Below are 25,248 nucleotides of genomic sequence, written 5' to 3'. Positions count from 1 at the left end.
ATCACAATTTTTTCTTTTCAAGCACTATTGGTAGAGGAAGCTTTACGCTGACAAAAGGCAACATTGTTTTATGTGTAGCGTACAAAAGTGTGAATCCTCTGCCTAAATCAGGAGGGTTTGCAAGTATACCCGAAATGTACTCCTGATACACCTGCTAAACATATATGTGAGGGCTTAAGATCTGATGCTACTTCCTGTGATGCTACTTCCTGTGATGTCACATGCTGTGATGTCATGCGCCGTGATATCACTAGCTCTGATGTCACACGCTCTGATGCCACTTGCATACTGATTAACTAGGTTAGTTCCCCCACTTCTTTTTTTTTTTTTTTTTTTAGGACTTGTGCCCGGCAAGTGAGGTTTCTGCATTACATATATCATATCTTATAATCTTCCTGTCAAAAGTTTGTAAAATGATAGCTTTCAAATAAATTACAGCAGCCTCAGGATGCACAGTGCAATTCCCAATGTAAAATATTTTTTGCACAGTATTTTTATGAAGTACTTTAATGTTCAATTTTCGCTCTTATTTCTAGGGCGAAAGCTCAGTTACACACACATCTTATGTAGGGTGAACTGCAAACCTTACGCATCATTTTCTAAACATGACCGTCCTGGGCCATTGCCTCAACATACTGTTTTTTATTTACGCTACGCAGGAGTCGCTGCACCGGAGATATGGCGATCTTGGTTGGGCTGAGACCGGGGATGCAAAGTGCCTCGATGTCCTTTGTCGCTGCTTTAGTACGCTCTGTCTTTTTAGAGCAGACCTACAATGTGATAAATTAAAGAGCGCATTCCCGAAAGCTGCTTGGTTGTGGATAAAAAGCCAGAGATGGCGGAATATTGTCTCACATGACAGAGGCCCACTTCGCAGATCAGGATTGCACCCGTGAGCTCAGCATCAGTCTGGGCTCTCAAAAGAAGGGCCACACAGGTAGATGGAGAGTGCTTTTGGCACACTCAAATCCATTCTGCTCTTTTGTCAAGGCGCTGCACCAACTTGAAGAACCGGGTTATTTAAGACCCGGCGGCGCCAGGGGCACGCCCAAAGTCTTCGGGTTCACCTGTCTCAGAATTCAGTACAGAGACACGGGGACTCTTCGTGGTGACGTCAAAGATCGAGTTTATTGACTGCAGCCAGTAACAGAAGTCCTAAGAAATCATCACGGTAAGAGTTCTCAGGAGACTGCTCCCCTTTACAATGCAAGTCATTCCTTTTTATGCCAAAAATCACATTCCGGGCAGAACACCTAATATTTACAAACTGTCCAATCACATGTATCCACACCAAAGTATCGCATGACGGTAAAACCCACTTTTCAGTTGTCCGGCCCATGATCAATCATCGGACAAACCCAACATTCTTCTCTCGACAGGCCGAATGAACCCATAATAAAATAGGCCACAACCCATATCATAAATAGACCATAAAGAAAGAAACAGAAACAGGAAAGAGTAGGATAAGGCATATTTGTGTGTAGTAAACCTTTACGATGCCCTGCGCTCAGATTTTAGTCTTGATCAGCTAGCGGGCAAGAACTGGCTCAGCAGGGTCGGCTTCAGGCAACGAGGTCAATTCACTTCGGGTCATGTAGAAGTCAGCACAAACCCCAGCTAAAGGGCACGAGTCTTAAAGGCTTATTCAGCCGCAGTCATCGGCCTATGTGAGGGCAACCACAAAATGGCTGCATTATACAGAATAATAACTATGGTTCGGAGCAGAATCTTCAAATACACTGCGAGTCTTCGTATGTAACATGGCGAAAAACACTCGTACTTGACAAACCCATCAGTTACGGTTCGTTGTTACCAAAATCTTAACAGAACCATGACCGGGCAGAAACACGGGTTCAGAATTCAAGGAACCTCAGACCATCCTTTTGCCCTTACATAGGCAATTACTCAATCTATATCTGAGTCGATGTCAATTCTCATCAGATCACCAAGGTGCTGTTGAAGCATTATCTTGTTTCTCTGTGTATCTCTCGAGACAGGCGGTCCCCTGACACACGTAGTAGCACAAAGGCCACATATGGCAGGACCGCACTGTATACAAAGACAACACGAGAAAAGAACCGCTAGAGCCGCACCAATGATCATCAGAAGCTTCCATCCCCAAACGGATAATAGTCCCCAAAACCATCCAGTTAACGACCAATCTCCTTTGTCCACATGTATAGACTCGGAGATCTTATGTAACTTGGAAATGGCCTCGTATACTGTCGGAGCATTATCTGGGATAAAAACGCAGCTACTCGATTGGATCACTTTACATACCCCACCTCGATCTGCGAGTATGACGTCTAAAACCATACGATTCTGTAACGTCATAAGGCGATCCGCTTGAAGCTCAGCTGTCAGATTACTAAGGGCACTGGCAGTTTCGTTTATGGTGGATTTAACCACTCACGTCAATTGCCGTAGGCCTCTACTGTTAGCCATAGGTCCCCAAAACGGCAAGAAACCCTTAAAGAAGTCTCCCACTTCCTGTCCAGCGGTATCTTCCCGATCGAAAACACCTCTAACAACTCTTGTCTTGTGGTAATCTGCAGCAGCAGTATACGTAAGAGGCAACAAGTATCCAACATAACACGTTCCTGAAAAATCAGGGGGCAACCATGTATATGCTCTGTTGTGACAAATAAAATACGTGCCCTTAGCTGCCAAAAACGGCGGGGAAGATTGAGACATAAAAACATACGTCTGAGTACAAACACTCTTCCCCAGCTGAGCTTTCGGATTTTTGCCATTACCTTGCAGACAGAATTGACCTGATTTGGGGTACGGCCCAAATCGGAGGCGATCTCTTTCGTTTCTGCCTTTCACTCAGACTAACACTGTATCCTGTCGTGTTCCATCCAACATAAGTCGATAACTCTTCCTTGGGAATAGTCCTGTACGTATCGATATCTCTGTTCATATTTATAACTCCCTTCACCAAGGCTTGATTACTCAAGTTATCTCTCATGGAATGCAAAGGATAGACTTCCAGGGCATAAATGAACATCGTCTGAAAAGCCCATAGCGACCCATTCTGACTAAACGGTAAGACCAGATAGGGAACAACTCTATCTGTAGTATGTGGCATAAGACCACACACCCAGCAATTAGTAATGTTCACTACCAACTGATGTTGGCGCAGTAGCTGTATGAATGTGTTATGTACAAACTCTGACCTTCTAATCTGCTCTTGTTCGGGTAAGATATGAAAGGAATGCAATGAAGTAGTAGTAGGAAAAGTCGTAGGTTGAGAAACGGGTGCAGAAGTTAATTGAGTGGAAAAAAAACCAATCCAACCTACCAAAGTTAACGTCATGCTAAAGAACATCAGAATACATGTAATCAGAAAATATTTGCTATACATAACTCTACATAGTTTCATCTTAAAGTTCATTTTCTGAGCAGCTCTCTCGATCCCAAAAAACTCCATCCTCTAACTGGGGTGTTCGCGACGGTTGGTTTTCTTCTGCTAAGGAGTGCGTCTGTCAGCCCAGGGAACGCCCTAAGACCAACCAGGACCTTGTGTCTACACGGCTGCAATCCCAAGTCTTTACACCGCGACCCTACAGCTGAACCCGGATGGCGGTTGAAAAAGGAAAAAAAGATCAAAACAGTTTTTTGGCTGAGAGAGTGCAGTTCTAAAATCAACAAGCATTAGGAATGCATTAGGGCTCGGGTTTGTTTTAAGTTAGAGATAATGGCATTGTAAATGGCAATGTGTTTTAGGCACTCTGCACTACCACTCTGCACTACCAATCTGCACTCTGCACTCTCAATCTGCACTCTGCACTCTCAATCTGCACTCTGCACTACCACTCTGCACTACCACTCTGCACTCTGCACTACCACTCTGCACTACCACTCTGCACTCTGCACTACCACTCTGCACTCTGCACTACCACTCTGCACTCTGCACTACCACTCTGCACTCTGCACTACCACTCTGCACTCTGCACTACCACTCTGCACTACCACTCTGCACTCTGCACTACCACTCTGCACTCTGCACTACCACTCTGCACTCTGCACTACCACTCTGCACTTTGCACTACTACTCTGCACTCTCACTCTGCACTACCACTCTGCACTCTGCACTACCACTCTGCACTACCACTCTGCACTCTGCACTACCACTCTGCACTCTGCACTACCACTCTGCACTACCACTCTGCACTACCACTCTGCACTACCACTCTGCACTACCACTCTGCACTACCACTCTGCCCTCTGCACTACCACTCTGCACTGCCACTCTGCACTCTGCACTACCACTCTGCACTACCACTCTGCACTCTGCACTACCACTCTGCACTACCACTCTGCACTCTGCACTACCACTCTGCACTCTGCACTACCACTCTGCACTCTGCACTACCACTCTGCACTCTGCACTACCACTCTGCACTACCACTCTGCACTCTGCACTACCACTCTGCACTCTGCACTACCACTCTGCACTCTGCACTACCACTCTGCACTACCACTCTGCACTACCACTCTGCAATACCACTCTGCACTACCACTCTGCCCTCTGCACTACCACTCTGCACTGCCACTCTGCACTACCACTCTGCACTCTGCACTACCACTCTGCACTACCACTCTGCACTACCACTCTGCACTACCACTCTGCACTCTGCACTACCACTTTGCAGTCTGCACTCTCAAACTGCACTCTGCACTACCACTCTGCACTACCACTCTGCACTACCACTCTGCACTACCACTCTGCACTACCACTCTGCACTCTGCACTACCAATCTGCACTCTGCACTACCAATCTGCACTCTGCACTACCAATCTGCACTCTGCACTACCAAACTGCACTCTGCACTACCAAACTGCACTCTGCACTCTCACTCTGCACTCTGCACTACTACTCTGCACTACCACTCGCACTCTGCACTACCACTCTGCACTACCACTCTGCACTACCACTCTGCACCCTGCACTACCACTCTGCACTCTGCACTACCACTCTGCACTCTGCACTACCACTCTGCACTCTGCACTACCACTCTGCACTCTGCACTACCACTCTGCACTACCAATCTGCACTCTGCACTCTGCACTCTGCACTACCACTCTGCACTACCACTCTGCACTCTGCACTACCACTCTGCACTCTGCACTACCACTCTGCACTACCACTCTGCACTCTGCACTACCACTCTGCACTCTGCACTACCAGTCTGCACTCTGCACTACCACTCTGCACTCTGCACTACCACTCTGCACTCTGCACTACCACTCTGCACTACCACTCTGCACTCTGCACTACTACTCTGCACTACCACTCGCACTCTGCACTACCACTCTGCACTACCACTCTGCACCCTGCACTACCACTCTGCACTACCACTCTGCACTCTGCACTACCACTCTGCACTACCACTCTGCACCCTGCACTACCACTCTGCACTACCACTCTGCACTCTGCACTACCACTCTGCACTCTGCACTACCACTCTGCACTACCAATCTGCACTCTGCACTCTCACTCTGCACTACCACTCTGCACTACCACTCTGCACTACCACTCTGCACTACCACTCTGCACTACCACTCTGCACTCTGCACTACCACTCTGCACCACCACTCTGCACTACCAGTCTGCACTCTGCACTACCACTCTGCACTCTGCACTACCACTCTGCACTCTGCACTACCACTCTGCACTACCACTCTGCACTCTGCACTACCAATCTGCACTACCACTCTGCACTCTGCACTACCACTCTGCACTACCGCTCTGCACTCTGCACTACCACTCTACACTCTGCACTACCACTCTGCACTACCACTCTGCACTACCACTCTGCACTCTGCACTACCAATCTGCACTCGCCAACAGACACGGCGGACTCGTGGAAAATTAATGAAGTGACCTAGAGGGTGAGGATGGGATACTCCGCTACCATCGAGTTCGTAGAAGAACAAGATTACATACGAAAAACAAGCAGCACAGAAAGCATCACTTTCGCGATCGCAATTGTTTAAACAAGCAGCACAGAAAGCATCACTTTTGCGATCGCAATTGTTTAAACAAGCAGCACAGAAAGAGATCACTTTCGCGATCGCAATTGTTTAAAAAAACCAGATCTGATGCATGTGATTCTCTACATTGCTGGCCGGCTGTTCATGCGCGCACACAGAGCTGAAGGGAAAAAAAACACAGCAGTGCACACGCTCCCAGCACCATCTGCCTTCAATTACCGGCACCTCGGACAGCTGGTAATTGAGGATTTATGTATTCTTCTGCGCGTGTCCGAACACTTTATGCAGGAAGTGGACATTGACAAATTCCTAAGTCCTATGGCGTGCTGCCTTACTTAAACACGATTCAGAAAAGGGGGTGGTGATGAACAGAGTGTCTGAATTAAGCAGACCACTCTTACCCAGTCCAAAGATCAGGGCTTGATCCATCACCGTTATTTAGCTCACTGCCCCATCCCAGCTCAGAACCTGGCTATATGCAAATTAGTCTGTCCCTGGCCCAGTGCATCATGGGAACAGGGCAGACCAAACTACCAAGCCAATTCTTTACCAGAAAGGAGACAAGCTTCCGGGGACCGGTTTCTGCCATTTCAGGCGTCGTCGGCCCGGCTTGCTTGAATCCTGATGGAGCAGTGAGCAAGGGACTCATGTCTGAGTATACCCTTCCACGCTTATGGTGGACAAAATGATTCAGAAAAGGGGGTGGTGATGAACAGAGTGTCTGAATTAAGCAGACCACTCTTACCCAGTCCAAAGATCAGGGCTTGATCCATCACCGTTATTTAGCTCACTGCCCCATCCCAGCTCAGAACCTGGCTATATGCAAATTAGTCTGTCCCTGGCCCAGTGCATCATGGGAACAGGGCAGACCAAACTACCAAGCCAATTCTTCACCAGAAAGGAGACAAGCTTCCGGGGACCGGTTTCTGCCATTTCAGGCGTCGTCGGCCCGGCTTGCTTGAATCCTGATGGAGCAGTGAGCAAGGGACTCATGTCTGAGTATACCCTTCCACGCTTATGGTGGACAAAATGATTCAGAAAAGGGGGTGGTGATGCGCGCACACAGAGCTGAAGGGAAAAAAAACACAGCAGTGCACACGCTCCCAGCACCATCTGCCTTCAATTACCGGCACCTCGGACAGCTGGTAATTGAGGATTTATGTATTCTTCTGCGCATGTCCGAACACTTTATGCAGGAAGTGGACATTGACAAATTCCTAAGTCCTATGGCGTGCTGCCTTACTTAAACACAGCCTTGCCTGGACCAATTACCATGCACATGGCAAAATACCACACACAAAAAACGCGCGCTTTCTGGAATGTGGCAGCCCTGACCCCTTTCAGAATTCTTTTTTTTTCTAATACATAAGAGTTCGGAAACTCCGCCCCCACTTCGTGGTGACGTAGGCCCGAGCCCTAAAAAGGAATTATTTGCTCTTTATTAGTCCATTATTTCTAGGTCGTAGATTATAACGTTTTTTACCAAGCTCTGTCTGGTTCTGAAATAGCAGTTCAGGCTCGGTTGTGTCCAATCTCAAAGATGAAGGCACAGCTGCTTGTAAGACATCATCGTCTTCTTTCTCAGTCCCTCTCCATACTAACTCAGCGTCGCTGAACGGTGTGAACTTTGGCAACCTTTCGGTCTCGGTGTCTGCAATACCGTTGAGGATCCACTGGTCGTACGGCAGAGGTAAAGGTACCCTCTTACAGTGTACACCGTGGATCCAATGTTTCTTCCCAAAGACCTTTACAGAGGTTCTTGTAGACAACAACACCTGATGAGGGCCCGTCCAGCGGGGCTGGTCGTTCTTGGTCCGTTGAAAATTTTTCACGAGAACCCAGTCACCAGGATTGATGGTGTGACCTGGGTCCACAGAGGCTGGTGACAGGTTATCGTGAACCTGTTGATGCAAGACACGCAATTTAGCCGTTAGGTCATACAAATAGTCCACCAACACTGGATAATCAACATCACTAAACTTTGTTGGTCTCGGCACTCCCCACACATTTGCCGGTCGACCAAAGACAATTTCATACGGACTGAGTCCGATTCGGGAATGCACTGTAGTTCTAGTTGACAAAAGTGCCAACGGCAAAGCATTGGGCCATTGGAGGCCAGAACTCGCCTGAATTTTGGCTAACTTTAGCTTCAAAGTGCCATTGTAACATTCCACTAATCCAGCTGATTGGGGATGATTCGCAGCATGGAATTTTTGTCTTATGCCCAAACCCTCACACACTCTCTTCATGATCTTCCCCACGAACTCCCTTCCTTTATCACTCCACACCATCCTTGGCAACCCAAACCTAGGGAAATATTCTTTGAGCAAGAATTTAGCTGTGGACGAGGCCGTATTATCTTTTAGGGGGTATGCCTCTACCCATCTAGAAAAGGCACAAACAACTACGAGGACGTATTTCAGATTGTTGCATCTTTCCATGTGGATAAAATCCAATTGCAGAACCTCGAACGGATACGTCGGAGGCGCAAAGTGACGAGTTGGAGTTCCCTTACCTGGATTATACATCAAACACACCATACAATTCTTGACCACATTCTCAGCACATTTAGGATTTCCAGCATTCTGCCATACTGGAGCCAACAACTTACAAATTCCTTTCGCACTAATGTGAGACAACCCATGTGCCATCATAACCACCGCAAGCACATATGCATCCGGCAACATCCATCTTTGGTGTTCTGATAACTCAACCCAACAACCAGTCGAATCCAATCTACCCGTAGTTTCTCTCCACACACTCTTTTCATTTTCAGTGGCTTCAGCCTGGATTGATTTCACACTCTCAATCGTATCTTCACACATTCCAGCTGCACCAATCCATCTCGCAGGGCCTGCAACATACATTCGACTCATCACATTTCTCGCTGTTTCTTTCGCGACTTCATCCGCAAACGCATTACCACGACCAACATCATCCGTAACCTTCCGATGAGCACTACACTTCACAATCGCAACTTGCTTTGGCAAAGTAAGTGACTCCAGGAGCTCATTCACCAACTGCCCGTGTTGGATCTTAGTCCCATGCGATGTCAGAAATCCTCTTTCTTTCCACAGGCGTCCAAAACTGTGTGCTACACCAAACGCGTACTGGCTATCGGTATACACATTCACTCTCTTTCCCTCAGATAAAATACACGCTCTCGTTAATGCAATCAACTCTGCTGCTTGCGCCGAATTATAGCTCACTCGTGCAGTTTCAACGATCGTACATAATGTCGTCACGGCATATGCCGCGGTCGTATCACCATTTGGAAGCTTGTAGCATGACCCATCAACCCATAGCGTACCATCAGGATCCGAAAGAGGAGTATCTTTTAAATCGACTCTCCCCTTCGTTTCCTCCTCCGTCCTAAGAAAACAATCATGTTGTCCCTGACCATCTGTATCCATAGAAATCGGCAACAATGTCGCTGGATTCAATACATTACACCGCTTGATGTGTATATGACTAGCCAAGAGCGTCAACTCATAGCCCGACAATCTCGCACTAGTAAGGTGCTGAGTCTTGGTTCTATTTAACAAAGTATCCACTGCATGTGGAACCATCACAACCAACGTGTTATCCAGCAGACTGACGGATAGAAACAGCCGCTGCCGCTGTGGCTCTTAAGCAACTTGGCAACGCTCTAGCTACCGGATCTAAAGTCGACGAGAAATACGCACATGGACGCTGCTTATCACCGAATTGTTGAGTCAAAACTGACAATGCATAACCCTCTCTCTCGTGGACGTAGAGTGTAAAAGGCTTACTGTAGTCAGGAGTACCCAACACTGGAGCAGAACACAACGCATCAGGCAATTCAGAAAAACTTTTCTGATAATCGTCAGACCAAGGAAGAGGGTTCGGTATATCCTTACCAGTCAATTCCAACAGAGGTTTTGCCAACAAAGAAAAGTTCGGAATCCACTGTCTACAATACGACGTGATACCCAGGAAAGCACGTACCTCTCTCTGCGTTTTAGGCACAGTCATTTGAGCAATCGCTTGAATTCGTTCTGGGGTCAACCTTCTTCCCTCCTTTGACAAGAGATGACCTAAGTAGATCACCTCTTGGCGGCAATACTGCAACTTCGAAGGTGACACTTTATGATGCAAGTCAGACAAATGTCGCAACAAAGAGATAGTAGCTTCTTTACAAGTTTCCTCATCATCAGCAGTCACCAACAAATCGTCAACATACTGGATAAGAGCAGTACCAGCAGGCAGCACAAGAGTGTCAAGCTGAGCTTTCAAAGCCTGGCTATGAATGGAAGGACTTTCGCAATAGCCTTGAGGAGCGCGCTTAAACCGGAAGCTTCGGCCTCCTAAAGAGAAGCCAAAAATATCTCTACTCTCCTTAGCGATTGGAATACTGAAGAAAGCATTCTTCAGATCTATAACCGAAAAACAGGCAGCTGAAGCAGGAATCATAGTCAGCAAAGCAGTATTGTCTGGGACAACAGGAAACTGTGGCACGACAATTTTATTAACCTCCCTAAGGTCGATCACAAACCTGTAGACAGGTGGCTGAGAAGAGTCAGTGCGCTTCAGAACAGGCAAAACAGGACTGTTACACACATTACCTCTCGTTTCTTCAATAACGCCTTTCTCAATTAAATCATAAATGATTGCTAAAAGCGCTCTTTCACCATCGCTAGAAATCCTGTATTGGGGGATACGTGGCAGTTTAACGTTTGCTTTAAGCGTTACAACGTAAGGTGGAATCTCCAAAAGACCCACATCATTAGGACCAGTAGCCCAAAGAGTATCAGGGAGAGAACGCAATTCCGGTGGAAGCCGATCTTTAGACAAATACATCGGAGAGATCACTTTCTTACCCAATGTAAGCTGTACTCCCGAAGGAGAAAAATGCAATGTCGCATTCAACCTTTTCAACAAATCCAAACCTAAAAAATTCTCACCACAACCTGTCGTTAAAATGAGAGGTACTAATGTCAAGCGGCAGGATGGCACCCGTGCCACCTCTGAGAGGGCCAAACAGGCTGCATTTGTTGATTATTACTCCTCTCTATACGCCGAGGAGCCCACCTCTGCGGAGGCACGGGAGGCCGTGCTCGCGAACTTTGAGGGATCCCCGCTGTCCCCGGCGTGTGCAGCCACGTTGGAGGACCCCCTGCGGGAGGAGGAAGTGACAGAGGCTATAGGGGACCTCCCCGTGGGGAAAACCCCGGGGCCGGATGGCCTGCCGTTGGCCTTCTATCGCCTGTTCCTGACCCAGCTCCGCCCGCATCTGCTGCGCCTCTACGGCTCCTTTTCTGACGCCACCGGCCCGTCCCCCGATATGGGCATGGCGGAAATAGCCTTGATCCCCAAACCTGGGAAGGACCCCGACCTGTGTGCTTCCTACCGCCCCATCGCCCTCCTTAACACCGATCTTAAGATTTACACTAAGATCCTGGCCAAACGGCTGGATCCGCATATGCCGGGTCTGGTGAACCCGGACCAGGTGGGTTTTATACGGGACCGCCAGGGGGCCGATAATGTTCGCAGGTTGGCGCACTTGGTGGGAAAGGTACACCATTGGAAAATCCCGGCCTACCTCCTCTCGCTAGACGCGGAAAAGGCCTTCGACCGGGTCGACTGGACCTTCCTGAGGGCGGTCCTTGAGAAACTAGGTCTTGGCCCTACCATGATCTCCAGGTGCATGGCCCCTTACATTGGACCACAGGCTAGAATCCGGGTCAACGGCCAACTGACACCGCCGCTCTCGATCCACAGGGGTACGAGGCAGGGATGCCCGCTCTCGCCGCTCCTGTTCGCCCTGGCGGTTGAACCGCTGGCGGAGCTGATTAGGCGTGCCCCTGACATCCATGGCATCCCCCATGGGGGGCGTGCTAACAAAGTAGCGCTGTTTGCGGACAACCTGATCCTTACTCTCACGAACCCTCGAGTCTCCCTCCCAGCGGTGCACGACGCCCTCACGCTGTTTGAGCGGGCGTCCGGCCTTAAAATTAACCACGCCAAATCTTGGGCGCTTAACCTCACCATCCCCGAGGAGGAGGTCTGCCTCCTGAGGGAGGTCACGCCCTACCGTTGGGCGGATGACCACATCAAATACCTGGGTCTAGACCTCACTCCCCACCTCGACTCGTGGTCCTCGAGGAACTGGGCTGCTTGCCGAAAGGATGTCCTGGCGGACCTGCGGAAATGGAAACCCCTGATGATTTCCTGGTTGGGGCGGCTCAACGCGGTCAAGATGTCGGTCCTCCCCCGCATTCTATATGTCTTCCAGTGCCTCCCCACCCCGATACCGATTCACTGCATCAAGACCCTCCAACGCGACCTCACGTCTTTCATATGGGGAGGCAAACGGCCCCGGTTCTCACAGAAAGTCCTCATGGAGCCGAGGGACAGGGGCGGCATCGCCTGCCCGAATCTTCTCCACTACTATTGGGCGGCGCATCTCCGGTTCGTGATAGAATGGGGTGCACGCGAAAGCGACAAGCACTGGTTCCACATGGACCGAGTGGTTACGGGGCGCACCATATGGGACCTGCCTTGGTTACCGCGGGTGGCGCGCTCCAGAAGTGCATACATGGCGGTCCCCACGAGGACGGTTCTTGAAGTATGGGACAGAGTGGCAGTGTCCAAAGGTCTGACCACGTTCCCCTCTCCGCACACCCCCATTGCAGGCAACCCGCACTTTCCCCCTGCTGCTCAGACCCGGGCGTTCGAGAGCTGGACCCAAGGAGACTGCAGGGTTGCAGGAGATCTTTTTCTTGGTGGGTCGCCTAAGTCGTGGCTGGACTGCAAAGAAGAGTTCAACCTCCCCTCGACTGCCAGCTTACAGTACGCGCAGCTGCGCCACTGGACCTCGGGAGACGACATGTATCCGGCTGCTTCCAGGGCGCACACTCCATTTGAGAAGTTGGCACGCTCCCTCGGGGGACTGAAACGACTCATCTCCCAAATTTACAACATCTTGCAGCACCCCTCCACTCCGCCTGCGCATCCCTACCAGAGGCAGTGGCAGACGGCAACTGGCACTGAAATCACGCCATCTCAGTGGTCTAGGCTCTGGAACGACATCCCCAAATCCTACCGCAGCATCCCGCAGAGGGAAAATGCGTACAAGATGTTAACACAATGGTACTACACCCCCCTGCGACTCAGCAAAATGTTCCCTGCCTCCTCACCGCTGTGCTGGAGGTGTGGCACTGCGACTGGCGACTTCATACACATCTGGTGGTCGTGCCCTGCCCTGGCTGTCTTTTGGAAGGAGGTCCTCAGTCACATTAAGGAGGTGTTGGGTTTTCCCCTCCCTGAGGAGGTTTGCACACTACTGCTGGGTATAAGACCCCCCACACTTAAAGCACTCACGCGCAGCGACTGGATCCTCACCCTCCACATGCTAGGCGCTGCCAAACAACTCATTGCTCTATACTGGAAGCGGGCTGAGGCACCGCCGATAGCTTCCTGGTTCGTGCGCCTCTGGCAGGTCCTGACCATGGAGCTGCTCACGGCACGGATACAATCAAGGGGGGTGCGATTCAAGGCAGTGTGGGAACCCCTCGTGCGTCACCTGTGCTCCATCAGCTATGCCCGCCACATGCCTCCCAGGCTCCGCGCTTTGCAATTGTTTGAGGACGCCCTCATCCCTGCCGACCCAAGCAGACTAGGCTCATAGTCACTTCCCCCAGTGCTGGTTTGCGTCTTATGCCTCTTGTAGGCGACCGCAGGTACACCTCCCTGGCCCCTCTCCACCTCACCCCTGCTCTCCCTCTTCCGACTTTCTCTTTTTTCTTGCCTTGCCACTCTGGCTTCCGCCCCCCTTTGGGGCAGTTTGGTCCCTGTTGGGCCTTTGAAAATGTGACACCACTGCTCTCCTTCTCATACGCGCCTCCCCCGTACTATGACACATTGCCAGCACATGGCCACCTCTTGCTTCCTACTCCCTTAAGCCACGCGGCCGGCCCCCCGGGGGTTGTAGGCAGGGCGCTGTGTTAAGGATTCCACCTCACCTGGTTACCTACTCCTATTACTGATTTTTCTCTGCGCGGGCGGCCCCGATGAGGGGTTGTAGGCTTATCGCTGTGTTCACAATAAAAACAGATTTGAACAAAAAAAAAAATGAGAGGTACTTCCAATTCACAAGGCCCTATAGAAGGAGACAAGGGACTAGAAACTGGATTACGAACTGGGGCGCCAGATAATCCTACCGAAACATTCGTCAAGCCAGACAAAGGTGCACCAGGGAGTTTAGAGTGCATGATAGAACTCTTTGCTGCACCGGTATCCAAAAGAAAAGGCGCTACCACACCTGATGTAACTACTGCAACATAAGGCCCACTCTGATCTACTGGAACCGACACTACTCCCTCTCTTTGTCCATGGCTGTCCTAACAATCATTATAGTCAGCATTCTCACTCTCAACATAATAGTCATCAGCATACTACTGATTCGACTGACCAGACGCAATTTTATGTTGATCAAAACAATTCATAGAATTTTGTGGGGGAAAGAAACGTTCGTTCTGAGGAAACGCACCACGTCCTCTACCCCTAGACACTTGCTGGAAACCACCACGGCCTCTTCGGGCCGGCATACCACTCGCGCGCTGTCGTAAAACAGGGCACTCATTTTTATAATGACCTTCCTCCCTACAATACGCACACTGATTCAGGCCCAAAGGTGGTCTTGGAGGAAAATACCCAGCCTTCTGTTGCAGTCTCTGAAACGATGGAGGTTGCTGAAACTGTGGGCGTTGCTGTAACTCTTGCTGATTTGAGCGAGGCGGATACGCCTGCTGCAAAAGAACCTTTGTCTTTAAGTCTTTTGTCTTTTTCTCTACTCTTTCTTTCTCATCCTTGTCCCTATTCTCGTAGTACTGTGCAGTCGCCAATATCTGGGCCGACGAGGAAACAGCCCAAGAACTCTCAGAATCTTTCAACTTATTACATAGTTCAGGAAGTAAGTTGAAGACAAACTTATCTACGAACAATCTTTGTCCACCTTCCGTACTCATATCCTGACCACTATGGTCTATAAATGTCTCTTCAAATCTAGTGAAGAGATCAGATACACTTTCGTCCTTCTTCTGCTTACATGCTGCTAACCTGTCCCAATTTACTTGTAACGCTGGCATCATCGTTTTCATAAGATCTATAATTCTTCCAGGTAGGTCCGCCACTAGAGGCTCAGGCTTAGACCCACCAACTTGTCTAGCGTCCGCAGCAGCAATATTGACCCATGAGTCACCTAATTCAATTGCATGGTCCTCATGACGAATCTTTGCCCACAGAGGTTGAGGTACTACATTACCCAACATCATATCTATATCTGCCAAATTCATGATGCATGTGTCAACTGTCTGGGACAATTCTTTGTAATACCCAGCTGGATTCTTACGGGGATCAGGTAAAGACTGTTTAAGGGCCAAAACTTCTACTCTCTTCCATGGTACATGTACCCATACTCTCTGAAAATGAGGCAGAGCAGGCGGATTAGCGTTTGCGTCCCCTTCTCTCCAAACTGGGGGAACCTCTCTCATTGGATATTGTCGTACCTTTCTCCTAACCGTGGAATCAGGCTCAAACAGTCGCTGAGAAGGGAAATCGCTCCTAAACGCAAGAACCATTGCAACCGCATCCTCAGTCCCGTGACCCATTATCGTCCCTTTCGCAAACTCAGACTGGACATTTAGCAACTCTACTGGGACTGAACCCAAATCATTATCTGCCCATTCCTCACGGAGGAAAGTACACATTACATCAAACACACATCTCTGCTTGGGTGCTTCCCACTGCAGGAAGACATCCATAACTGACTCTAAATTATACCTCGAAACATTCTAAATCCACCTGCGAACCAGGAGATCCAACACTGTCCGCTCTTCGGGACTAGGTAACTGACTACACAGTTGTTTACGCGCAGAAACGGGGGTCATACTCGACGACCCAAAGAAAGGAGACAAAAGACCAGTAACAGTTTCAGTCATTCTTTGTCGAACAGAAGGAGAAGCTGTTGTAAGGACGGGAGACAACGTTTTTTGAGGTGATAGAAACATAGCAGTAGTAGGAAGAGAAGTCGAAGATACAGGAGAGTAAGATGAAGAAGTTTGAGGCAGAACTGATAGCAAAGTCGGTGGCCCCAGAGGAGGCTGCACCGTAGGAGGAGAAACTAACTGAGGAGGAGCTGGCGGTTGAGCAGGACCAGGAGGTAGAACAACTGGAGGTGGAGGAGGTGCCGTAGCGTTCTGTGCATAAGGGGGTGGTAATCTCAATGGATGCGACATTAAAGGGTCCTTTTCAGGGTCCTGTGTTGCCTTCTCAAGAATAGGTGGCAATGCTGGGTAACATTTATCAATAGCCATATTATGTTGCCTATCTGATACCTCAATTGCTTTATCTTCTTCGTCTTCTTTAAACTGCCTGGCAGCTTGCATTATTGACAACCCCTTTTCTCTCTTATCTTTTTTAGCTTGTTTTATTTCTCGTTGTCTGGCTTCTTTACGCCAAAGGCGGAAGGAGTCAAACATTGCCGGCCGGGCTTTCTTCCTAAACAATTTTGTTTCTAGATTATCTAAAATCTCAGTGTCAAAACTACCATATTGGGGCCATCGTAAAACCCCATCTTTTCTAGTATAGCGGACCCATATTTCATTGAACGTAATGGGGCCCACGCCGTGTTTAGAATAAAGTTCATAAGTCGGGGTTCCAACTGGAGGTATCGGACATGATTCCTCCAATCGGGAATCCTTGTTACAACCACAACAGAATATTCTTCTAATTTTGCTAAGACTAGGCATCTTCGCTCACTAATCTAGATTCAAAACTTCAAGGGATTATCTACAACGATAGTCTCGCAAATATACGAGTCCCTCGGCTTTGGAGATTGCAATACCAAAATCAAAGACCCAAAAACTAAGTATTCAAAGAACCAAAAACAAAGAACAACAAAGAACTGGGAGCAACCCACGTATACTTAACTAAGGTATCAGTCACGTCACCAGAAGACCCGTCTATCGTCTCGCCTTACAAAGCTGCACAAAGGGGGGTCCAAGACAGGGCAGCAGTCAGGGCAGTGGTCCTTCGTAGCCGTCTAGACAGAGGGAAACCTCGCAGCAAAGACCTTCAGTCCACGTTAGACATACCGGGGTCGATGGAGTGGGGGCCCTTTTTCCGGAATTTCCTGACGAAGCTCCTCACGATCTTCAGGCTTGGACCGGTATCGCTTGATGTCGCCCCGGTTGGGCGCCAACTGAAGAACCGGGTTATTTAAGACCCGGCGACGCCAGGGGCACGCCCAAAGTCTTCGGGTTCACCTGTCTCAGAATTCAGTACAGAGACACGGGGACTCTTCGTGGTGACGTCAATGATCGAGTTTATTGACTGCAGCCAGTAGCAAAAGTCCTAAGAAATCATCACGGTAAGAGTTCTCAGGAGACTGCTCCCCTTTACAAAGCAAGTCATCCCTTTTTATGCCAAAAATCACATTCCGGGCAGAACACCTAATATTTACAAACTGTCCAATCACATGTATCCACACCAAAAGTATCGCATGACGGTAAAACCCACTTTTCAGTTGTCCGGCCCCTGATCAATCAACGGACAAACCCAACATTCTTCTCTCGACAGGCCGAATGAATCCATAATAAAAGAGGCCACAACCCATATCATAAATAGACCATAAAGAAAGAAACAGAAACAGGAAAGAGTAGGATAAGGCATATTTGTGTGTAGTAAACCTTTACGATGCTCTGCGCTCTGATTTTAGTCTTGATCAGCTAGCGGGCAAGAACTGGCTCGGCAGGGTCGGCTTCAGGCAACGAGGTCAATTCACTTCGGGTCATGTAGAAGTCAGCACAAACCCCAGCTAAAGGGCACGAGTCTTAAAGGCTTATTCAGCCGCAGTCATCGGCCTATGTGAGGGCAACCACAAAATGGCTGCCTTATACAGAATAACTATGGTTCGGAGCAGAATCTTCAAATACACTGCGAGTCTTCGTATGTAACATGGCGAAAAACACTCTTACTTGACGAACCCATCAGTTGCGGTTCGTTGTTACCAAAATCTTAACGGAACCATGACCGGGCAGAAACACGGGTTCAGAATTCACGGAACCTCAAACTAAGCATAACTAAATTTAAATATTCAAAGATGACTGCATCTGAGCTGCATAAAATATGTAGTATAGAGGAACAGATGAGAGTAGAAGTGAGCAAAAGCGACAGTGGGAGATGCAGGGTGTGCACCTCAATATGTAGACCCAGTAGTGAAAACTACCAGAAGCAAGATTAAACAAAGGGAGGGTGGGGAATTCTAGAAAAACTAGGAAGTACAACGAAGTATGCAAGCGGGAACAGAGAGGAGGAAGAAACATAGGGATGGGCAAGCCCATGGATACACAAAAAGGAACAACAGAAATCAAAATAACGTAAGTTGAAATGGTAGGCATCGAAGAGAATCGAAGGGAACACAACTAGAGGCAGACGGCGGAAGACGATACGCGTGTAGTATTGAAGAATGGGTGGATGATGTAAAATATGAGGAAATAAAATATGCACAATACTTTGAGTTAGTTTTAGTGCCATTCTCAAATTGCTCATACTGCTTCTGTCTTAAGCAGTATTACCTTCTCTCCCCGCATGCCACAGTGCACTGCCTACAGTATTACATTTAGTATTTTGGTTTGGGCGGTGCACTCGCCCTTCTTTCCGGTCTAATGTTGCTTCTGTGTGTTCATGTGTCTCCTCTCATAATCGTAGCATGAGTATAGGATTCAGAGCTTTTCCTGGAGTTGGTTGAGTATGCACCTTCTCGTATGGCATCAGACCATCTTCCGATTGAAAACTTCATCAGGATTTAAAGTACTCCTTAATTTCAGTGTAATATGTTTGTAGATATTGTTTTTAGTTCTTGTGTTGATATTTTGCCGTTACTGAGAATAAGTGAATTCATGTTCTGTAGCCACGTCATGACCGATGTGTTTGAAGCAATGCGATTATGTTGTATGGTGAACATGAGACTTTGGTTCTGTGCCTAAATTGAAACAACATGTTTCAGACATATGAATGCAGATAGCACTGTGGTTTCTGGCCTGTATGTGTAATCTATATCTCTTCATTGCAGTCTTCCTTACACCAGTCGACTTGTGAAGACTTTGCTGTATAACTTCATCAGGCAGGAGAAGAGCCCTCCTCCCGGCTCTCACATCTTCCAGCAGCAACCCGATGGAGGAGGACTTCTCTACGGATTAGCATCTGGAGTAGCAAGTGAGTGTGCCTGTCTGAGGATGAGTGCTTGCAGCATCATAACATAATTGTGGCCTCTTCCTTAGGTTATACTAGGTGGAAAGGATCTGTTTTGCTTTATTCCTTTTTGCGCCACAGTTCTTATTTATTTCAAATAAACTACTGTCTGACCTCAGCATGGTAATATTGGGATTCAAATCTATTACAGCCAGCTCTTATCTTGGGTGCTATGATTGGTGAATCATATTATGTCTACTGGACACTTTGCCAGATCGGGGTTGCCCAAGGCTAATTGCCACCAACTGGCTCCTTAGAAGAACCATGCAACAGATGCTCCTACAATGAATTGAATGATAAAATAGTTGTATTCGTTTGATTTTCAATTCCATATTTAAGGAAAAAAGTTAAGAAAAAGTTATTTGAAGACTTTTCATTTGACATAGTATTGAGTAAACTTTGAGTAAGAAAAGGGTCTGCCAAGAATTTGTGTACCGATAGGTGCTGCTTGCATGCAAGAAAAGACATAATGATGAAAGATGAAGGAAGACATTGAGTATACTTTGCCCTATTTATAGAAGACACATCATTGAGCCACAGCACCCTATTGCACTACATGCATCCAGAGCTCAACCCCAGCCAAAGCAAAACGCTCTTCAAAATCCTCAAACACACAATGAACCCTTTGCCGAACCCCTTATTAAACTTTATGTTAGGCACTTCTTCAAGTAGAAAATTGACAATCTGGAAACACATCATTGACACAGAAACTCCTGCCGTACCTCGCTGCAGTACACCCATGTGAACATTCTTTGACGTCCTGACCATAGAGGGTCTTTCAATATAATCAATTCTCTAAAGGTCATATCATGCTAAGATAATATCGCCTATAATAACGTCCATTACTGGGAAAACTCTAAGTCATCAACTCAACATTGTAAATGCATTGCTAATAAGAGGCATCTCTCCTGACATTCTTATGACGGGACAGACCTTCCTGCTGTAGAAGGAGACAACTTTGTCATGGAAAATCTTGTTAACTGTTACAAGTTCTCGCACCTCCTTCGTTAGAGCAAGAACTTCCAGGAAGCTTTTCCCAATCCAGCTATACATAAAAATAAAGACGAGCATTCATTTTCAGGACTGCAGGTCAGGATATAGGCAACACTGATGATGCAACCATCTAAGTGGTTGACTGTACTACACAGATCACTGGCAAGACAGAACCCGACCTCCTCATCCCTCCAGACCTCTGTGCTGCATTTGGCACCCTTAATATCAAACCCTTGTCAACACCCTGTTGTTTTAAATGTGGTTCAGTGACGTTGTTCATCAGTAGTTTGCCTTGCACCTAGCCATCAGATATCAATTAGACCATATGACCGCCTCAAAATGTGAGATTCCCCCACCACCTGCTCTGTAATCCAACCTGTCACTGGTCATCCTCAGTGTCTACAGGAAAACCCTTGAGTTAAACAATTATTTACTACCTGGAGGTTTTGAAGCTGAATCTTCCTAGGGGTTGATCCTTTGCTACTTCTAGGTGGGCTTCATAGACTGTTAGTTATCAGCTGTTGAAAGCTGCATCTTTGTGGCTTGTGCTTCATCCTATGCCACAACTAAATTAATTATGTGGACTTTTAATTATCTGGTAGTTTCATGAAGTTGCTTTGTTCAGTGGAGTGCACCTATGTCCCTTACAGGTGCACTCCGTAAACTCTTAATTTGCCTGGTAATAATAGACTCATATTCGTCTGTTTAGTAGCTGTGACTCTTGGAGGGATGACCTTTGTCTGCCCTAGGAGAAAAGTCCAAGAGAATTCTAGACTCTGAATTGCTGGTTTCTAATGACAATGTCTTTCTGTGGCATTACTGTAGTATCTTAACTACATAGTGGTTTTGAGGTATCTAAATTACTTTGCGAATTGGAAAACTGCATTTTCACGTGTGTTGCTCCTCAGTTGTTTGCAGGTGGACAGATATACTTCTAATTTCCAAGTTGGGGCGGAACCCTGGGGGCACTGCCCAATGAAAAGTATATCTAAAATTGAAAATAATTTTATAAGGCATTTCGTTGGTGTCCCCCTCCCCACCGCCCCGAGCACCCCATTTGTTCCACTCAGACTTGATTTGGGCGTTAGACTGATTGCAGAAGAAAAAGGACTTTTTGGTGATGCATTTCACTACTCCGTAACTGATTTCATATTGGTCTGAGTTAAGAGTCTCCCGAGGGCAGGGAAATTACCCTGATTTACACACATTCGGGGCACACTCCAGAGCATTGGGAAAATGAGCATGTGGAGCAATCCCACAGTATCATGTCCTGCAACACCTAGCAATGAACTTGTTAGGAGTTATAGGGGGGAAACTTGCTCTTCTTCAGGGGAACTCCGCACTAGGCTCTCTTACAGTAACTTCCATTGGAATTAAAGATTACTATAACTGAGTCTTTCTTAGATGAAGCTCAGCCAGCCCTAGACGGGAAACTGTATGTACAATTTAGGCATGGGTCACTCCCTTTGGTCTCGTTTACTAATAAATGGGCAGGCACTGTTTCCCGCAGGGTGCCCGGCCTGTGGGAAAGCTGAGGAATCAGAACTTCATGTATTTTTCTTCTGCCCAGCTTAAATAAAATTTAGATCAAGCTGGTTGATGTACAGCTGTGTAGAAATCTGGGGACCTCTCATTGTGTCGACCCATTTAGGCTTTTGAAATACTATACCCAACAAATGATTGTATTTGCTGTCTTAAGATTTCTGTTTTCTGTGTGGTGCCCGCGCAAGTCACTCTTAGGCCTTTAGTATTCACACCTAAGCCAAACCGTTGTGCTTTTTGGGGAAGGCCCAGGCTAGTTGTTGTCCATGCTCGCTTGTTCTAATTGCACAAAGGTCTTCCAGGGGGCAGGAATTTTGGGCAGAGGAGTGAAGAGTCTAATTGGACTTTCTGCTATTAAATTATAACTGCACTATAGGAAATTTTCTGAAAATGGTTGAAAGATCCGGTCTTTTAACAGGGTAATTTTACTAACTTGATCTTAGCTTGCGCAAGTTATTCTTGGGAATTTGGTACTCACACCTAAGCCAAATTGCTGTGCCTTTTGAAGGTCCAGGTCCCACCTGCTTTAATAGTGTAAGGCTCTTTATTAGGCAGGACGTTTTGGCAGAAGAGTGAGGAGATCAATGGGACCTTTTTAATCTGTAATTGCACCCTAGAAAACCCTTTGCAAATGGTCTGAATACCTTGCCCTTTTCTAACTGAGTTTTTTAGAAAATAGGATTTTATCTTACTTTCCCAAGGAAAAATTGAAGATTTCGTTTTAATTTTTTATGTGAATGTATCTGAATGTATTATATGTCTTTATGACCATTGCTGAAACAAGGAAGTATTTACTGAGGGGCATAGAAATGTTTTAGAAAACAAGGTTTTAGAATTACTGCCGCTTGACCATGGGCTATGAAGAGTACTGTCCAACTAAGTGAGTTGACCATAAACTACTTTTTATTCTTTTTAATCTCGATGCACACAAAGAGACTCCCACTCCTTGAGGAGACATTTTCCAAACTACTTTGAACCATCTAAAAGCAGACTGTGTTTATTTCAAACAATCACGAGTCCCAAGATTAAGTTATCCCTAAATATTCATGGACTAGACATCCAACTTGGCGAACCCCTTAAGTCCAGTTTTTAGTATTTTGGAGGGTCGGTGTTGTTTCAAGTTTATTGCCCCTTCAGACACATATATTGGTAAAGGGTATGTGTATTAAAATGGAGGCTAGTTTTATATACTGTATATATTTATTGCTTTTGCACTTTTATGGTCATTTGACTGATTTTTTTGTTGATGATGTTGTATTACCAAATTGTTCTCTTCCGGTTCGAATATCCTGTTGGATGAAAAGTTGTGCTGTTGATAATCCTGCTCAGTTTCAAAATGCCCCTTGCTAGACAAAAGCTCTGCATGTCATACAAACACCCGTGCTTATTCTCCACAGAGATTTTTTCTTGCTCTCTCTCCTCTAACCCTATCTACTTACCCAACATCCTTGTGCCATATCTCCCAGGCATGTTAATCCCACCCTATCCATTATGCCTCCTGATGGCCTCCTATTTTGCCCCATGTACTTGCTACATTCTCTTTCACTTGATCTGCCCTCCAAACTTACCCTTCCGACCTCCTGCTAGGGTACATCCTCCCATTTCTTCAGTTAACCTCCCACTACACCCGAAGCTCTCTGCTTCAATCTTAACATCCTCCACACATAACCATATGCACCTCTTTGCTTGCTCTAAACATTCGCCCACCTACATCTTCTGTCGTGTATCTTTGAAACTTCTTGTACTCCCGCTACCTTCCTAGCCCCCTCACCCATTGCCACTCATAACTAACACCCTACTAAGTTACCTTCCTCTTCACCCTAATTGCTCTGCCCCCTCTCACCTTTACCACGCTCTCTCACCATGTCTCACTTTCTAGTTGCTCCACATGTCACCCTCTGTATTACGTTCTTGTCTTCTCCCCCTGTGATCTCATCCTTAACCTGACCCTCTTTTTAAATTCCAATTTACCTTAACCTTGCAACGTTCCTCCTCTTTTTTAACCATTCTGCTTCCTCTTCCTGTTCTCATTTCTTCTTCCATCCCCTTCTCTCTTAGCTCCTCCTTTTCCTGCCTTCTCATTTAGCCCCCTACTCTACTCTAATCACCCTTCTTGATTTCCTCTACACTCCTCCACACAGAACCTAAGCTTTCTCTATAACCCCCTGGCCCCCTTCTTGTCATGTGCTGGTGCTGTACCTCGGCATAGCTTTCTTCCCCCATAATCACTTGCCCTTCTCTTAGCCTGCTCTCATTACAGACATCCCCATCTACTACCTTCTTGCTCCCTATCCTAATTTTCCTACCCCCTCTTACAACCCTAACTCTCTCTTGATGTATCATATCTGTCAGCTGTTCTCAGCCACTTCAGTAACCCTTCATCCCACCTTCCTCCGAGCCCTCCACCTTACCACCCAGCTCACACCCTACTTCTCCTTATCTTGCTCTACAAAGTCAGGTGGTTGTGCTGCTCCTGCTCTATGGCTTCCCATTTTCCACAAAACCCCTATCAACCTCTCTGCTCCTTTACTGCATGGTCATCAACTCTTCCGACCCTGGAGACCTTAGGCCCTCTTTACCCACTAACCCCTTGTCTCTTTTTTCTGCACTAACCAACCACATACTACTGCCTCTCCGGTCCCCACTAACCCTGTCACATCCCAGCGTGACATCTTCAAGCTAAATTAACCTGACAATCCAACCCTAACACAGCTATCTACTCGAAGCTGCTTTAGTCCCTACTCTCACACTAATTACCCTTTGTTTTCTCTTATACATTCCATATCATTTCATCACCCAAGCTACCTCCTTCTATACATGCCTTTCTTCTGGAGCAACCACATCATCGCCTTCATTTTCAAGTGTCTTGGTTAACCGCTATAACTATAAAAAGTGGGACATATTCGACCTCACAGAAATCAATGCTCCACTAACTGGGATCTTGCATCCCTGCATACTCACTGTTGGACTACTGCCTAGCACAATCCTCAAGACCATTCTGCTGTCAGCATGTGCCTCCACCCATGCAAGTATCATTGTCAACAATACCCTTACTCAGACACCTGCTCCCCAGATCTCAATATCTCCTTCACAAAACCACTTGTGAATGACAAGAATCTTGTCGCTGCAGCAAGCTATAGACCAGTCTTCAGCGTCCCATTGTTTGTTTGGAAAACTGATTGTAAGACTGGAATTGAATCAGACTGGCAACTTCCTAGAAGAAACAAGCCACTTTCAGACCACGAAATGGAGTTCTGCCATAGTAGAGACACAGAACTAGTTCAGATATATTTATTTATTTAAAGTTTAATAACGTTCAAGCATATTTATTATTATTAATAACACATATATAGCGCACACGGGTCTTCCTGGCACTTAGAGATGGGTAAGAAAAAGTCAGAGCATACTAACTCAAAACATCCAAGTCTTCAGCTGTTT

The 25,248-nt window shown here is 47.0% G+C and overlaps 1 protein-coding gene across 2 annotated transcripts in view; it reads left to right on the top strand.

Annotated features, from left to right (window-relative positions):
- DYM (dymeclin) overlaps positions 1–25,248 on the top strand; it is a 1,345,000-nt gene that overhangs the window by 402,818 nt on the left and 916,934 nt on the right. For both annotated transcript variants that reach the window (XM_078674786.1, XM_078674785.1), the window contains exon 8: positions 19,097–19,239. In XM_078674786.1, coding sequence (XP_078530912.1) covers positions 19,097–19,239 — 143 coding nt within the window. The remainder of the gene's footprint in view (positions 1–19,096; positions 19,240–25,248) is intronic.

The sequence above is a fragment of the Lissotriton helveticus genome, chromosome 2_1, assembly GCF_964261635.1.
Source record: "Lissotriton helveticus chromosome 2_1, aLisHel1.1, whole genome shotgun sequence".
NCBI classification, from domain to species: Eukaryota; Metazoa; Chordata; class Amphibia; order Caudata; family Salamandridae; genus Lissotriton; species Lissotriton helveticus.
The sequence above is the reverse complement of the archived record's forward strand: the minus strand, read 5'-3'. Positions and strand labels throughout refer to the sequence as shown.